General features: G+C 36.1%; 1 protein-coding gene across 2 annotated transcripts in view; it reads right to left on the reverse strand.

Annotated features, from left to right (window-relative positions):
* Positions 1-470: 470 nt before the first annotated feature.
* The window catches only part of RAB14 (RAB14, member RAS oncogene family), a 27,154-nt gene continuing 8,597 nt past the window's right edge, over positions 471-19,027 (reverse strand). Inside the window, exons 2-8 of one of the 2 annotated variants that reach the window (XM_004375618.2) lie at positions 16,237-16,295; positions 15,042-15,095; positions 11,753-11,930; positions 8,286-8,352; positions 4,297-4,384; positions 3,930-3,960; positions 471-2,764 (exon numbers count right to left, since the gene is read on the reverse strand). In XM_004375618.2, coding sequence (XP_004375675.1) covers positions 2,587-2,764; positions 3,930-3,960; positions 4,297-4,384; positions 8,286-8,352; positions 11,753-11,930; positions 15,042-15,095; positions 16,237-16,288 — 648 coding nt within the window. In that variant the 5' untranslated portion in view covers positions 16,289-16,295 and the 3' untranslated portion in view covers positions 471-2,586. Of the gene's footprint in view, positions 2,765-3,929; positions 3,961-4,296; positions 4,385-8,285; positions 8,353-11,752; positions 11,931-15,041; positions 15,096-16,236; positions 17,433-19,027 lie in introns of those variants that run through there. The other variant, XM_023730664.1, reaches the window with a different exon arrangement.

Here is a 19,027-nt window from a genome sequence, read left to right on the forward strand (position 1 = left end):
CAGTGAGGAACCTAGAGTGGCCCACACAAGCAGTAAGCAAAGCTGTCATCGGTTAAACATTAAGAGAAATTCTCATTCTCTCCAAAGTGTACTGCCCAGTGCCTGGCACATGGATATTACAATATGACAATTTGCTTCTCTATTAGAGCACCCAAGTTTATTATAAAGGATTGCACATGTAAATAACAGAATCTGGCCCCAAGCGCACTCAAGGGAGAACACTATCAGCCACCAGATGTGCTGATCTTGCACTGAAAAAGGATGACTGAAAACATACGGCATGTGTAATCCAAACACAAGGATAAAACTGTAGCTCAATTACTTAGTGATGTGGTTTTATATACTACATATGTAGACTTCTCTTTATACGATAAATAAGGACAATTCCTGTAGTAAAAACTGCCAAGTCTCAAATGTTCGCCTGAAGAAAGTAAGAAATCCTATTATAGTTCAGAAAATAATGCAACCAATTTTAATTTAATCTAGATACAGGTACTTTATTTACAAATATTTAGATTAATAGCATTTTGTTACATCAAATGAAGAGTACAGCAGTCTGAATAAATCCTTCTGTCACAAAAACAATAAGGCCCACTGTAACTAACTTTGGGAATCAGGGTATTGCACCTAAACAAGCCACAGTCTAGTTTGTGATTGCTACCTTATATCCCAATGGGTGGTTTGTTTATTTTGTTTTGTAAATATACACACATACCAGCAGGTCATGGTCCCTGGGCAAGTTCCTTGTGATGCAACAGTGTAAGCAAAATGGATCACTGTAAGTCTTTAACAGAATATACCAATGTACTGCAGGAAATCTTTTAAAAAAGCTTAAAGACAAAAGTAAAGATAAGCCCACAAATTAACCAAATCCTACTTTCTGCGCATTCCAGTTTTGGCTTTCATTTAACATTGACTATACAATACTCTGGTACTACCACGTGTTTTTAACCCAAAAGATGTACTTTAGTGTCCATAAAGAGGGATTTACAATGTGTATTTTAAACACAGCAGTTGAGCTGAGTGCATTTTGTCGTGTGCTAAGGTTTACCTATTTCAAATGACATCTTGATTCCCAGCCTCTGAACCATAAGCTCAATTAAAATCAGTAAACAGCAGTGAAGAACCTGGTAAAACATAAATTTGTTGTCTAAAGAAATCAGATTGTTTCTTATAGTACAGTATTCTTTCAATGGCCAGACCACCTAATGCAAAGTAGTAACTTACTTTGTTATCAGCACAAATACCTTTAGAAGCACCTTCCCTTTCACAAAACAATTTATGCCAACATGACATAAAATAGCCCCTTCATACTATGAACACAGGAGAGAAATTATTTCACTGAAGTGTAAAAAACGCACAATTTAAAATCCCTTAACAGCAGACCTGCGGTTCTAGCTGTCGGATTCAGAATCTGACCATTCCAAAAAGATAAAGGTATAAAAGCTTAAAATGTGCAATAATAAACCCAGCCTTTTTTCTTTTTCTATACAGTAAGGCAAGAAATGTAGCCTGTAATGCAAAACGTTTCCAAAAAGAGAAAAGCAGGTTAGCACATTGTCGATTGCACAAGAAGAGTTCAGAAAGTCAGCAGGTAAGCCATGGTGCAAAGATGGAACAGAATCTGGTAGTGTTAATCCTCTCACGCTAGGAGCTCTTTCCAGCACATCCCCAAACACTGCCAGCACCAAGGAGTGAAGCCAGTGCTGTGAACTGCAGTTGTTTCTTAATTTCCTTTTGGGAAATGGAAGGGAGTAACATGGTCACATATAGGTCATACTGTACAAACTGGTACTTTATACTGTTATAATGCCAGTAATCAATTTATTTTCTTCATTAAAATAATATACACAGAATGTATTGTTAGTTCAGTTCCTTCAAATTTTATACATATTTACTTTCTGTTAAAGAGAAAAGGATAAAATGGTATAAAAAAAAAGATAAAGCTATAAGCACAAGAGAAAAATAAATGGATATTTTCCCTATACAAGGCTAAGACAGAAGCAAACCTCCTCATGAAAAATGCCATCCACACAAAATAGGGAATTTGTCTGACAAAAACAAAACAAAAAAAGCAGTTACAGGACCCCTTCTCTAGCATAAGAAGTCATTTCACAGCAATAAACTTATTGATTATAACAGACATACTTGAACAGTTAAAGATGAGGAGAAAGGCTTAACATATCAAATTAAACCGTACAGTGAGACAAAGCCTTGCCAAAGGGGGCTTGGTGGGGGGTGGGGGAGGGGGAGGTAAAAATCATGAAGTCCAGCATCAGTGCTCAGTTTAAATCATGTATTGGTGACATACATATCACAAGGACAATCAAGGGGGAAAAAAAAAGTCTAGATTTACCATGCAGGAGAGATTTATAACTCTACTTGCCTTTGATAACCTGATTACATCTAGTTGTTTAGCAGTTTAGTATTGTGTTAAACTGTTTTTACAACAGAGTTTTTGTTTTTTCTTTTTTTTTTTTTTAATTAAACCCAGTAAGATGTACAGAAGACAATGAGGCAGTAAAAAGTACTGCTTCCAACAGACATAGGTGAAAGGTCAAATGAGGGGCCATGGCAAAGAGGTCACTAGCAGCCACAGCCTTCTCTCTGGGGCTGGGGTTCACTGGTTAGCCGGCCTCCCTGCGGGGCTGAGGGTTTGTGTTGTACACCAGACTCGGCAGCATTCAGATCCAGGCTTCCATCCTGAATATTCTGATAGATTTTCTTGGCAGCCTCAAGGAACGCATCTTCTACGTTCTCTCCCCTAGGAGGCAATTAACAACTTTATTGAAGAACCACAGTTTTCTACAAAAGATAAGACATTATACACTGACTTTTTGCTAAGCTTTGGTCAACTACCATGATGTCTTCAACTTAACCACTGTCGTCTAATAAGATTACCAGAAGACTACAAGACTGAGCTAAGAGAACAACATGGAAAAAATATTTTCTATGGAAAGCATATACACATGATACTAAGCTGTTTCTACAAACCCTATTTGGATAACTACCGTATTTTTACGCAAATAATGCACACCTTCTACGTTTGTTTGCCAACCATGCCCTGCCCCCTAACAAGGTTATTTTTGTAAGTGCACTAAGCAAATTTTTTTTACAGCAACATGTATTTGCGTAAAAATATGGTATATGTGTTCTAATCATTAAAATGCTATATATTAATATAAAATATGACAGTTAACATAGGCCACTTCTGTGATAACAGAGTGAATACTCCAAACAGAAGTATCTCCAAACATACAGGATTCCAGGATTTGTATGGTCTGATCAGTCAAGCATGAACTGTGCTCTTTTTATCATGTAATGGTGATGTATCTGTGCTTAGCCATGTTCACACTTCAGTTCCTTTAGGACTAACAGCATAGATGGGGCTAAACGGTAAGGGGCTAGCCTCTCCTCACCACTGCAAGGAATCTTCGGCCTAGTTAATGAGAAACTATGATAGGAGTCCTAGGGTTCAATATGGACATGAGAGAACAATTAGAAATGTTAGTTATGCTTCTGATTATTCTTAGACTCTGAGTATTTCCTTAAGTCTTGCTTTTTACCATGATCAGAAGTATCATGTGAATAAGTTGACCAAACTTGGCTCTGAGATGCCAAACTCTAACCTCAGTTGTGAAAGTCAAACACTTTTGAAATGCAAACATGGTTTTATTTTTTTAACCTGGGTTACCAATGGGTACAAAATCAAGGGCCAATCTTTTAGGTAGAGTAACAAAAATTATTATTCTGAAATTTGAGACAGGAAGTAAAAGGATGTTTGCTTTACTATTCTCCCTGCCATGAGCACTAGGACACATAGAAACTTCTCATTCTAGAGAGTGATGTACACCTTTTTCATATTCAAGGTTCTACTTTGAGAAACTTCAATGTAACCAAAACATGATCTACATCTTAGCTATACTTACGTTTTTGCACTTGCTTCAAGGAACAATAAGCCTAAAAATAAAATTCACACAACGATTAAGATATTTCAAATTAATTCACAAGGGCATTTTCTTCAGTAACATCTGAACAAAAGTTTCCCATCAGTTCCTACCACAATATTTAATGAGTATGTGAGTTTGAGATGGAGGGAATCTTTATATTTCTCATTAAATACTTGTACAACCCCCAATATGAATCACAGAGACACACTGTTATTTCCTCATTCTTGAGATTTTTGTGCAGTATGCATTAAAAAAAGTCAAATAATCCCACCTTTCCTTAGAAATTTCCCAAAGTGTGACCCCCTCCCCCCAAAAAAAGCCATTAAAAGTCTTAAAAGAAACCCACCATTTTCTTCAGCAAACTGTTTGGCTTCTTCATATGTAACATCTCTCTGTGCCTCCAAATCTGCTTTATTTCCTATGAGAATTATTACCTAATTTGTGACCAAAAAGAAAGATGTCTTAAAACAAAAGCAATTATTTAAACCAACCATGCATATTCTGAAATCCAAAAACCATGCAGGCCTAAAAGGCCTAAAAAGGAAACCAAGTGGTAACAGCTTGACGAAGGCAAACAATGTCACTAAAAAGTAAACAAGGAGGACCTGTTGGTAATTACTATGGCACATATAATTCTGAAACAATAGCAAGAACAACCAAAAACATACATGTGCGGATCTATATGTATGTACATAAGCATATAGGTATGTATATATATGTGTATAGGTGTGGAAGCATAGTGGTTAAGAGCTCAGGCTGCTAACCAAAAGGTCAACAGTTTGAATCCACCAGCCACTCCGTGAAACCCTATGGGGCAGTTCTGCTCTGTCTGATAGGGTCACTATGAGTCTGAATCAATTTGATGGCAACGGGTTTCTTTTTATCCTGGTGTATGCATGTTTATGTATACACGTCTGTGCGACGGTATGTAAGAAAACACATGGGGGTACAGTTACAGATTACATCTCAGACATAACCAAACATCTCACAGGATTGGATTTCTGGGTTTGAAGGATTAGGACCATAGTTTTGTGGGACATCTCGGTCAACTGGCATAATGTAATTCACAAAGTTATGTTCTACATCCTAGTTTGGTGACTAGTGTCTGGAGTCTTAAAAGCTTGCAAGTGAGTGGCCATCTAAGATACAACTACTGGTCTCTTTCTGCCTGGAGCAAAGGAGAGTGAAGGATGCCAAAAACTCCAGGAAGCGAATTAGTCCACAGGACTAATGGCCCATATGAACTACAGCCTCCTGTAGCCTGAGACCAGAACTAGATGGTGCCCTGCTACCACTACCAACTGCTCTGACCAGGGACACAATAAAAGGTCCTGGTTAGAATGGGAGAAAAAAGTAGAACGAAACTCAAATTCATAAAAGAGACCAAATTTACTGGACCGATAAAGACTGGAGGCACCCTGAGACTATCGCCCTAAGATACCCTTTTAACCTGGAACTGAAGCCACTCCCAGAGGTCACCTTTCAGCTAAATAATAGATTGGCCTATAAAATAAACAGTAACACCCGTGAGGAATGTCCTTAGAACAATCAACTATCAAGACCAAACGGGCACTATCTGCCCAAAAGCAAAGAAGAGAAGGCAAGGAGGGGCAGGGAAACGGGGAAGGCACAGTGGAAATGGCAAGAGTGCTGACACATTGCAGTGACAGGTGACCAATGTCACAGAACAATCTGTGTATGAATTGTTAATGGGAAACTAATTTGCTGTGTAAACTTTCACCTAAAACACGATAAAATGTTCAAAATAAATAATGAAATAATGAATTATGACCCCTAAGTACTGTGCTTCTTTAAAAAAATCACCTATGAAACCAAACAGTCAACAATTACTTTATAACAAAGATTAGAATGTAAGGGGCCAGGGAAAGGAGATTAATGGAAATGGAACAACCAGAATGGAAACAATGAGAATGTTCACGTATTGTGTAGAATGTAAACAATGTCACTGAACAATCTGTGTAGAAATTGTTGAATGGGAACCTAAACTGCTGTGTAAACCTTCACCAAAAACACAGTATTTAAAAATATAAAAATAAAGGAAACCAAATACCAGCAACTATCTATGAGGCAGAACCACCAAATCATTAAGTCCTAAGTACTAAGAGAGGTCTTAGTAATTATCTAGGCAAACTTTCTGTAAAAGGCCAGATAGTTAATATTTTAGCTTTAGGGCCCCACATGGTCTCCGTTGCATATTCTTCTTTGATGTTTTGTTAAAACCCTTAAAAAAATGTAAAAAATCATTCAGTCCAGCCCACAGGCCATAGTTTGGCAGTCCATGGTCTAGGCCAAAGATTATGATTTATCTGAGAAAGATCACTAAGAGTCTACGGACAAGCTCCAGGGGCTCTGTGAATGCCCTGAAATTAAATACAAAATTCTGTGCAAATGACATTCCCTGGGGAAGAAAGTCTGTGGCTCTTACCAGATTTTCAAAAGGTTCTGGGACCCTCAAAAAATTTAAAGACTACTAGTTCAACTCCTTCAGGCTACAAGTAAAGAAATTAAAGCTCAAAAAGGAAAAAGACTTGCCAAAGGTCACTCGGCAAGTCAGTGGTAGGAAAACACTACCACTGCTACTCCCTGACAAAAGCCAATCTTACTACTGATTATGTATTTACTGAGCCCTGCCTCTGCTAGGTGCTGGGGGTGCAAATCTGGGTGCTAGAACACAAATAGGAAACCCAATGCATTCCTTTTTATTGTTGAGTAGTAGTCCATAGTGTGGGTGTGCCACAGTGTTTAACTGTTCATCCGCTGAGAAATATTTGGGTTCTTTCCAGGTTTTGGCTACTGTAAATAAAGCTGCTATGAACATTCACATATAGGTTTATGTGTGTACCTACAGTGGGTTTAATGTGATAATGTATGTAGAAGTTCCAGGCACAGTCCCTAGCATAACAGGCATACAATGTTAACTGATTCTCAATATGACTAAATTGCTGTTCCCTGATAAAAGCCAATCTTACCAATGATTACGTATTTACTGAGCCAGGCCTCTGCAAGATGCTGGTTGTACAAAGGTAAGTGAGATACAAGTTTTGTTCTTGAGAAAGTCAGTATCAGTCACAGCTCAGTGCCTTTTCTCATACTGTTCCTAGAATATCCTCAACAGCATCTACCAAAACTTTACTCAACCTCTTAAGGCCCAGCTCAAATGCTACCTCCTTTATAAAGTTGGTTTCTTCAGATGATACTGCTTTTCCTGGGCTCCCCAAGCACTCCATCAGTCACTCTCTTTCCAACCCATATTTCAATCTGCTTTGCAGCACAGTTATTTGTCCTTTCCCTGCTAGACTATAAGCTCTTGGGGGGGCCAAGAACCCAGATTTATGTTTGTATACTGCAGGGTCTACCATGGTGGTTGTCCTTTAAAAATCTCAATAAATATCTTCTAAGTCTTGTTAAGAGGATATTATGGGTTGCATTGTGTTGCCCAGAAAGAATGTTAAAACCTAATCCGGAGTACTTGTGAATGTGACCTTATTTAGAAATTGTGTCTTTGCAGATGTAATAAGTTAACATGAGATCATACTAGGGTAGAGGTGGCCTAATCCAATATGACTGGTGTCCTTATAAAAAAAGAAGAGACAAGAGACACAGACGGAAAACAGCTATGTGAAGATGGAGGCAGAGATCAGAATTATGCTGCCATATTCCAAGGAATGCCTGGGGATACCAGAAGCTGGAGGAGACAAGACAGGGTCTTCCCCTAGAGCCTTCAGAAATAGCATGGATCTACCAACACTCTGAATTCAGACTTCTAGCCTCCGGAACTGAGAATAAATTTCTGTTCCTTTCTGGTACAGCACTTTGTGGTACTTTGTTACAGCAGCCCTAGGGAAAACTAATAGAGAAACTAATTTTTTAAAGCATGCAGATTCCCTTTATTTTAACTAAAAATTTTTACGGAGACTACTGTAGATTCACATGCAGTTATAAAAAATAATACAGAGATCCCTTGTGCCCAGTTTCCCCCAATGGTAATACTTTGCGAAACTAATGCAGATCCCTTTAAAAATGGTAACTTCAGGTTTCATAGCCTCCACTTGATCACCACCCCATTTACAACTTTCAATTTCTTTTTTTTTTTAACCATAAAGATGAACAAAATCTAAGTATAATAAAATATAAGACCAGGGGTAATTAGAACTGAAAAAAATGTTTGCTTCAATTCATTTAAGAATAAAACAAAAGATTCCCTCATTCTTAGTACCCAAACACAAAAAAAAAAAACCCACCAGTAAAATGGTTTTCCTTTTTAGGTTATTTATAATTTTAAATTTTATATAAAAAAGATGTCATTTAACTTACAGTATTTGGATTAGTGAGATTCCTTGCATCTGTCAACCAGCTGCTTAAGTGGTTATATGTACTTCTTCTGCAAAAATTAAAGTTTAAAGTTGTGACCATTACATACAATTGCCATTTTTTAAAAAAGAAGAAACTTCAATAAATATTTAAAATACATACTATAATCAACAGATCCTAACAAAGTGAGTATTTTGGCTTTGACTAGATTGTCACCCTGAGGAACAACTGTTGTTAAATACAACCACATACTTATCAATCAAAAATTTAGCCAAACACATTATTTTCAAATAAATAATTCAATATCCAACAACTTTGCTAATTACTTACATGTCAGGAGTAATTTACTTACACTGAAAGCACTTTCGGAAACAGACCAATAAGCAAGCAAGGAACAAACAGAAAACTGATAGAAAACAATTCTGAACTCAGAGTTTTCTATCTTAAGTCAAAACTAAAATCATCCAGATTTTCAATCACAAAATAAAGACAAAGTACCAAAATGCCTAACCAAGGACACTCAATGGAAAAGTATTTTTGCAACTGTTCTTAAATTTTAGGAATTCTCAATTAGAAACCAAGATTGTCATACTATTGTACCTGGTGTATAATTCCCCCTTCCTTAATAATAATTTACAGAGAAAGCTAATTACATCATCATAAAAACCAGCTTTAAAAAGGCATGTAGGATATCTGACTGTAAATTCAAGCCCCTATATATCAGAGAACTAGCTTATCCTAACTTTGTATTCTTATTTACCAGGCAGCTAAATCATTCTGGGATTCAGACTGACCTCTTTCTCCACTCTCTCCAAGCAAGAGTTAAACTTACAGGCTCATTCACACTAGCCACGTAGGCCCAAAGATAGCAAATAAAATAATTTACAACATTATACAAAGTAGAATCTACCCAAGGGGTCAAGACAATACAAATTTTGAAGGTTGAAATGTTTTTGAATTATAGACTCACAGAACATTAACCCACCTTACTCATTTAAATAACAGGTGAGGAAACAGAAACCCACAAAGATATGATTTCACAGAGTCAGGCCTAGAATCCTTTTCCACCCACCACATGTCCGAATACATTCCATGTTCTCCAGCTGCTGGTGCTCACATGAAACTCAGTATTACACACATTTAATCCTTTTCCAGTGGGAACTAAAAAGAGCACCTGACTCAGTCTCTCTTTTTTTTTTTATTATGCTGTATCACGTTATATGTAATTCACCACCTAAATTTCAAAAAAATCTAATGTCATATAAATCAAAGTAACAACTTTTTTTCCAATGTTTTAGAATTTTCTAATAATGTTCAAATACAATTTCTAAAAAACACAAGCCTTATCACTGCTCAATATCTGTAGTATTGGCATACCTTGCTTTTACACAACAGATGTCTTACTTCATGCACAAAACTTTAACACAAGTTCAAAAATATTTATACTGATTTTGATAACATAAAATTTCAAAGCTAGCAGGGAGAGTGAATTACAAACTGCCACCACTTTAAACTGGTAAACAGAAATACACATTCTATGAAAGTATCATCAAGATCATGTAAACATTATTATTTACATGTACTGGCCAGTGATTCTGATAACTGTCACATTAAGAATTTAAAATTCATTGTTGTTATAATTTTAAATATATAAATACAGTATCATCTGAATATTCATTAAGTGACAGTACTAATGGTAAAATAAAAGTATTAAAATATCCCTAACTTTGGTGTGGAGGTTGGGTATGATACATTAAATAACTGATACACCCAAATAACTGCTATGCTGCCAACTTAGCAAAGTACCTTGTAAGAATTAGACTTAATGCCAAGAATAAAAAGTATTATTAAAGTAGAAACTGTTAAATCTGTAAAATGTCAAGGATTAATAGGAAAAAAAATAGAAAAAACAGGTGTCATGCAACAATGTCACTATACTATGACACTGAATCAAGCAAGCACCTAAGACCTGAATTACTTATTTAAATAACAGCTTTACTGAGATACAATAAACATACTACAAAACTCACCTTCTTAAAGTATGCAATTTAGTGGGTGTTAGTATATTCACACAGTTGTGTATTGATCTCCCCTATCTAATTCCAGAACATTTTAATCGTACCCAAAAGAAACCTCATATGCCCATTATTGGTCACTCCCCATCCCCTGATAACTACCAATATACTTTCTGTCTCTATAGATTGGCCTATTCTGGATATCTCACATAAACGGAATTATACAATATGTGGCCTTTTGTGACTGGCTTCTTGCACTCAGCATAATGTTTTCAAGGTTCATCCATGTTGTAGCATGTATCAGAATGTCATTCCTTATTTTAACTGAATAATATTCCATTGTATGGATATACCACATTGTGTTCATCCATTCATCAACTGTGGACATTTGTTTCCAGCTAAAGCACTTCTGATGACCTGAATAGATTAAGTTTTGCCAAAAATATTTACTATGTTTACAAAGTATGTTTTAAAGTGTGTTCCTCAATAAAATAAGCTTAGAAAACGCCAAATTTAACAAAGTTAAACAGTAAAGAACTTTACTACGCAAGTTCTCAGAGTCCTAATATGCTAATATGCATCGTGACTCTTCAAGAAGGAAAAAGTCTAAAACATTTCCCAAAAAAGTCTAATTATCACTTGGTCCCACTCTCCCACCCTGCTCCCCGCCCCCCCAAAAAAAGTGAGACAAGAGTCACACTGCTTTAGACTGCTGCTCTGCATCAGCATAAAATGTGATCCAGTTCATTTTCTAGCTTCCAGTATACAAACAGGACAGGGTCTAATGAAGTAGTGCAGTTTCCCACGTTCTCCAAAGGCAAAGCTTTACAGCCCACGCTTGTTAGTCTATCAAGTGTTACGAGTTTCCAGAAACAGTCGAATAAATCTAATCTTTCTGCATGCCGTAATATAGGCCACTTTAATCCATTTTAGGACAAAAAGAAATATAAAGAAATAAACTATTAAATACTCAAACACTTTCAGATGCAAGTATAAAACCTATTTATAATCTACCATGTTGGATTAGCAAAACTACTTAATTCTTTGCTTGGCCTTATTTTGAGAAGGTGTCAATTTTAACACTAGAGATTGAACAGAGTAACTCCACGAGACTTGTTTGCTTTCTACTGGTGTGAAAGGAATAAAGTTTGGTATAAAATATTTTTTCACCTCAAATAATTCCACTAATGCTGCTTTTCAGAACTATATTCTTCCATTCACTCCACCATATTCTAAAGTTTTTTCCAGTTATACCCACTTTCAGAAAAGGATATCAACATGTTCTGTCATCAAGTTTTACACAGCAATTTAGTGAAGAAACTATAAATCCCAAATAATTTCATTTACAGTCACACAATTACAAGCCAAAGAATGCCTACCAATAAAAGAGAAACACTGCCCAAAGTAGGTTTCTTTTTCCAGGTATGAAAGTTGAGAAATTATTAAGTCTCTTACCTAGTGATATCATACACCATAAGTGCTCCTGCAGCACCTCTGTAGTAGCTTCGTGTAACAGCCCTAAACCGCTCCTGTCCTGCTGTATCCCAAATCTGCAGTTTGATTTTTTGGCCACTAACTTCAATTATTCTTGTACCAAACTCAACACCAATTGTGTGAGGACAATCAGCCATAACTGTTAGGGAGGAAAAAATATATTATAATATCCCCAATTTCCAGAAAACATCAAATTAAGATCAGTTGGGGGAAATAAAAATCAAGTGAATTTGAAGTCACTGAATAATCAAATGATGTATTAATTCTTGCAGACTATAAATATACTTGAAAACATACTGAAAATTAAATTGGCAAAGATCCAGAAGTAAGAAATCAGAGATATGTGACTGGACTAGAACAGAGGTCAGCAAACTTCTGTAAAGGGCCAGATTTTAGGCTTTGTAGACCATATGGTCTCCGTCACTACTACTCGACTCTGTGGTTGAAGCACAAGAGCAACCACAGACAATATATAAAATGGTTATGGCTTTGTTTCAGTAAAACTAACTTTACAAAAACAGGCAGTGGCTGGATTTGGCCCACAGGCCACAGTTTGCTGATTCCTGGACTAGAAAAATCTGTTAAGTAATAATAAGGATTTTAATGAAATAAACACTTCACAATACCAACGTTATATTATGTAGCCTTCAAACAATCATTACATATAACAAATCAATCAGTGGCATTAGGACTCCTTATAAGAGCTGTCAGTCAAACAAATTTTCATCCTGAAAAATACTATCAGTGTCTCAAACGATACCATCATGTTTAATATATATATTTATATATATATTTATATATGTTATACATGTCTAGGCCACTAGGAAGGAGCCCTAGTGGCACAATGGTTAAAGTGCTTGGCTGCTAACCAAAAAGGCAGCAGTTTGAACCCACAAGCCGCTCCGTAGGAGAAAATACCTGGCCATCTACTCCCATAAAGATTATAGCCTAGGATCGCGAGTGTCTATCTAAGATGCATCAACTGGTCCCAACCCACCTGGTGCAAAGAAGAATGAAGAACACCAAAGACACAAGGAAAATATTAGCCCAAGAAACTAAAAGTCCACATAAACCAGAGACTCCACCAGCCTGAGACCAGAAGAACAGATGGTGCCCAGCTACCACCAACGACCACCATGACAGGGAACACAACAGAGTGTCCTAGACAGAGTGGGAGAAAAGTGCAGAGCAGAATTCAAATTCACATAAAAAGATCAGACTTAATGGTCTGACAAAGACTGGAGGAACCCCCAAAACTATGGCCCCTGTATGCTCTGCTAACCCAGAACTAGAATCATTTCCAAAGCCCACTCTTCAGACAGCACTACAAAACAAAAAATAATACACGGGAGGACTGTGCTTCTTAGTTCAATCAGATAAACGAGAACAAATGGGCAGCTCCTCACCGGAGGCAGGATGAGAAGGCAGGAAGGACAGGAACTGGTTGAACGGACAGAGGGAACCCAGGGTGGAAAAGAAGAGTGTGCTGTCACATTGTGGGGATTGCAACTAATGTCACAAAACAACATGCATATAAATTTTTATATGAAAAATTAAAAAAGAGAGAGAGAGAGAAAGAGTACAGCCTGGGAAACCCTATCGGGCAGCTCTACTCTGCCCCACAGGGTCGCTAGGAGTTGGAATTGACTCGACGGCACACAGCAGAAGCAACAACAGGCCAATAGGACAAATACATTAGTCCTTTCCTTATAATTAGGTCACTTGACAACCTAAACCCACTACTTTATGGTACAAGTACACACAGACACTGGACATGTCATAAAATGTTATATCAAACCTCTGTGGTAAGAAGTACAAAAATGCCATAGAAACAATTTCAAAACTATATGGAAAATTTTCAATTATATTTAGCATAAAAAACCAGTTATGGGGCTGGGGGAGCGGGGGGACAGGGAAGCTAGATTAATGGAAACAAACAACCAGAACAAAAATAATGAGAATGTTGAAATGTTGTGAAAAATGTAACCAATGTCACTGAACAGTATGTATCAAAAACCTGTTGCCGTTGAACAGATTCCAACTCATAGTGACCCTATAGGACAGAGCAGAACTGCCCCATAACGTTTCCAAGGAACGGCTAGTGGATTCGAACTGCCAACCTTTTGGTTAGCAGCCAAGCTCTTAACCACTGAGCCACCAGGGCTCTAAACAATATCTGTAGAAATTGTTAAATGGGAACCTAATTTGCTGTGTACTTCTCACCAAAAGCACAATAAAATATTATTAAAAAAACAAAAAACAAAACAAAACTAAATGAATCCATGTTGGCTTTTCACACCCAATTAAGACTCCAGATGTCTGTAGCCAGGTGAGATCAGAAGAACGGCCCAGCTCAGCCCTACCTAGTTTGTCAATTGGTAAAAAACAAATAAACAAACAAACAAAAAACCCAGCTACTGTCAAGTTTGACTTATGGCAAACTCACGTGTTTCAGAGTAGAACTGAGCTCCACAGGGTTTTCAATGTTGTGATCTTTCAGATCACCAGGGCCTTTCTTCCAAGGCACTTCTGGGTGGATTAAAATCACCAGCCTTTCAGTTAAGCAGCCCAGTGCTTGACTGTTCTCACCACCCAGGAACTCCATATTTAGCATACAAGTTACATAAAACAAACTAGCCCCTTCCACTACCGCCCAAGACAAAGTTTAGTTGTACTCTGACTCTTAATCACTCTGGTCATGAATGAATATAGAAACAATACCACTTTAAATATTTCAAATTTACTTCTATTTAATTAACAAATGTTATATACAGCAATTTTCCCCTAGTAAAACAATTCTTATAATGGAAACTTAAGTGAGATTATTTAAACATGACATTATACTAGGCATTTTTAAAAATTACCTTTAAGTTTTTACCATCAAGAACTCTAAACAAATCAAATTATACATTGCATTTAAAAAATCAATACTCTAAATATGTCAGCATATTAAATTTTATTTGCAAGTTGCTGTCGACTTGATTCTGACTCACTTGTGCAGAGCAGAACTGCTCCATAGGATTTTCAAAGCTGTGACCTTTCAGAAGCAGAGCGCCAGGTCTGGCTTTTGAGGTATCTCTAGATGGGTCTGAACACCCAACCTTTCAGCTAATAAGTTGAGCACTTAACCGTCTGCACCACCCAGAGACTCCTTAAATGCACAGAGTACACTGAAAATGACATTTTTTAAAAGGCAGGAAAGTAACTATAAAGAAATCTACTAATATTTTACCTCACACATTGAACTTACATTTTTTCTCTGTAAACTGATGAAGCAAGCAAGATTTTCCTACTCCCATGTCCCCTATTAAAAAAAAAAAAGTTTCAGATGGCAGTTACATTTCTCAATTCTGTACTCTCATAATCATATTCAATGACTGTTATACCCCTTATATCATATTGCATCACAAATTTCCAGGATACCTAGAAAAGTTGTATTTCCATACTTCATAATGAATTCAAAAGATCCTAAAAGTCAGTTTTCACTGTGAATTACAAATTGACTAGTCCCATCTTTACAAGTGATAGAATTCGGCTGTAAATTAATTACTATTTTTCTAATTAATTACTATTTTAATAAATAGCCACTAGCTGGGAAGTGCTTTTTAGCAGAGAAATTGTTATAATGGTAGTTTTTACTTTGAATGTTTCAACTGTGGAACACCAAGCTGTGCTTTGTTTTTTCCCTTAACCTGTGGAAGCAAAAGACTTCTACCAGTTACAAATAGGGCATCATAACAAGCAGAAATAACAAACTGAGTTTGGAAGCTTGATTCACTAGGTGCCATCTTACCTCATATTTCTTATATAAATCTACAGAAAATAATTTGCAATACAAGAACTTAATAAAACAATTGTCATCTCTGACTGTACTACAGCAATTTTAACCCTTGATGAAGAAAATATTACAAAGTCACACAGCTCAACATTAAAGTAACATGTTCTAGTATGAAGATTTATCTGAAAGACAAGTGTACTTTCAACTTTCCTTTTACAACTATACTTGATACGCAGCATTAAGAGTTTTAATTTGAGCAAATTCTTCTTGAAACTTACGGGGGAAAAACAGCATTATTATAGTTTATGTATATTACACAATTTATTCTCAATGAATGTTCTCTACCAATTTTTGGAATCCAGAGGGATCTGAAGGCTATCATGGTATTTTGGGAATGTTTCAGCACTCCTAGGAAATTAATCACAGTCCCCGCATTAACAAACTTTCAGGTAGCCCTCAAGAACAACCAATATCACTTCATAGGGTACCCAACATTACATTACTGAAGTACCTAAGGCCACTGTTAATGCAAAAATAATCTTATCAAGGGTGCTTTAATTGAGCAGCAAGAAAAACATTCACTCCTTCTGAAGTGATATATTAGTATGTAAATATTTTGTGTATTAACCTTCTTTGGGGAACAAGACTGTAAGTTAAATAAACTTACCAATAATAATATATTTAAAGATGTAAGAGTAGTTGTACGGTGCAGTTGCCATGGTGGCACTAAAAACAAAGAAAATTGTGTTACTTCAGAAAGAAAGTATCCACAAGTTATCCGAGCTGATCACTGTTATTCTTTAGAGACATATAAAATAAAGCACACTGAATACAAACAAAATGTTGATTACAGTAACTCAGAATAAAACTGCATTTCCCAAACTAATCAAACATACAAATTCTCTTGGATGAATGTTGCTTTAATATTCTTTATAGAAATATGAGAAACACCAAAATAACTCCAATATTTCACTTTAGGAAATATCCAATAAGAAATGTTACTCTGAAATTTTCAAACAAGGAAATTTTTTGATAAATTTAAGTTAAACATCATTATAAATAGCCCTCCTCCCTTTTGAAACCCTCCAGCCCTGTCAATTGATCTACTGAATTACTGATGGTCTACTTCTTCAGAACTCTTTGATTTTACAACAGAATGGTATAAAAAGTAACCACTAACTTATAAACACAAAATAACTTTTTTACTCTATTTTAACTCAATGGTCAGCACAGCATCCAAAGGAAGTATAGTCACATTATTCCCAAACCAAATTAATATTAGAATTAGACTAAACCACATGAAACTGTTGTTCTTATAGGTTAAAAAAAAAAGGGGGGGGGTTGATTGATTATTGGCAATTTCACATGGCTAAACCTAATACAGGACTTACAGATGAACAATATATTAAGTGCCTGCTATTCACTATTCTAGGAGCTGAGAGAAATAATGGCATAAAATAGTACTATGGTTATAAAATTTGAATGTTTATGTATTAGAAGATACGTCAAAATATCATAGTCCATTCTTTACCCTCAGAAAGATTTAACCTACAGAATTCTAAGCCCTGGTGGCACAGTGGTTAAGAGCTCGGCTGCAAACCAAAAGGTTGGCCGCTCTTTGGAAACCCTATGTGGCAGTTCTACTCTGTCCTATAGGGTCACTATGAGTCAGAACTGACTCAGTGACAACGGGGTTTTAATAACTTTAAATAAAAAAATTTATTCAAACGCATGCCTTAAATGCACCAGACACTGTGCTAGATGCTAGAGAACAAGGGCTGAATTTTAATACCAGTGGTTGTTGTAAACTGCCGTCGAGTCTGTTCCAACTCATAGCAACCTCCGGTACAACAGAGTAAAAACACTGCCCAGTCCTGAGCCATCCTCACAATTGTCACACTTGAGCTCACTGTTGCAGCCACTGGGTCAATCCATCTCATTGAGGGTCTTCCTCTTTTTTGCTGACCCTCTACTTTACCAAGCATGATGTCCTTCTCCAGGGACTGATCCCTCCTGACAACATGTCCAAAGTATGTGAAACGTAGCCTTGCCATCCTTGCTTTTAAGGTAGTAACTTCCAATACAGTTTATTCTCAAACCAGTTTTCAGCTTAAGGAAAGATAAAAATTCTTCATACATAAAAAGATTTAATCCCATTTTAAAATTTTGATCTACAGTATTTTATCTATAAATCTGTTTTGATTTAATATTATGGTCAACTGTCACATTACACAAGCTAGACATCTGATGTGACTGGAGTTCATTTACTGAAGTTTAACACCTTATTATACACTATATTTCAAACAAAATTTTTATGTAATAAATTTAAAATATATACACTTAAAATAAGTGAAGTACTGTTAGCAGAAAGAGAAAGATGTTAATTACAGTAAATTATCAATCACTTCACACAATGTAATCTTTGCACTTAGCTGTATTACATTCAGCAAAAGTTACCCATTTCAGCTTGACATGATGTAACACATTCATAATCAACTGTCTACATCACAGAAAACTCCCTTAACCAGTTCTTTCAGGAAAAGGAGTTTTTCTAGTTAGGTTAACTGACTCTGAATATTAAAATAATTTGATTCCCTTTTTTCCAGACACTGGAGACTGAAAATTTTAAAGAATGAACTTGGTCCTGAGGCCGTCTCTGACTCAGATCCCAAGCACTAGGAAAAAAATAATCTCCTCCATTTAAAATGATATTAAAAAGTTATTAACTTCTTAACCTGCATTCGTCACAGAAGTTCTTCTAATTAATTTTTAATTCCTCTTTTAATTCCGATAAATAAAATAAATGTTTTATAAATAAAAATTTAATTTTAATTCCCTCTTTCTCTGTTCAAACTTGGGAAAAAGTCATCATTTCCTGCCCCCTTTAAATTACTGTTTCTCTCAAACTCTTCTGCTTCTAATTTTCCTATTTCCTTTTCCTTTTCTAACTAAAAGTTGTAGTTGTACCTTACTTCCTCCCATTTTAAGTAAAACTATGGCCTCTACTTCCAATTTCTACTCCAAATGCTTAAAAGGCTAATCATGGAATTATAACCCAGTCCTGGCTGCACAATTCATGTTCTTGCTAATTATCACACAAAGCATTCATTCATTAAACATCTACTGAGATGACTAATTTTAAAAATGTCAAAAAAAATTACCAAGTATTAATTAATATAAAGTATTCCAAATAAAAGAGAATGATCACTATTTCAAATTAAATACCAGTGCTTTGTCTACATCTCACCACACAATTTCTGGTTCAAGTTTTTTAAAAATCACAAATCAGGTACTGGTACAATGACAGATACATTGACCAATGGAACAGAATTGAGAACCCAGATGTAAATCCATCAACCTACAGTCATCTGATCTTCGACAAGGGCCCAAAGTCCATCAAATGGGGAAAAGACAGTCTTTTTAACAAATGGTGCTGGCAAAACTGGATATCCATCTGC

The sequence above is a fragment of the Trichechus manatus genome, unplaced genomic scaffold (genome assembly GCF_000243295.1).
Source record: "Trichechus manatus latirostris isolate Lorelei unplaced genomic scaffold, TriManLat1.0 scaffold00038, whole genome shotgun sequence".
NCBI classification, from domain to species: Eukaryota; Metazoa; Chordata; class Mammalia; order Sirenia; family Trichechidae; genus Trichechus; species Trichechus manatus.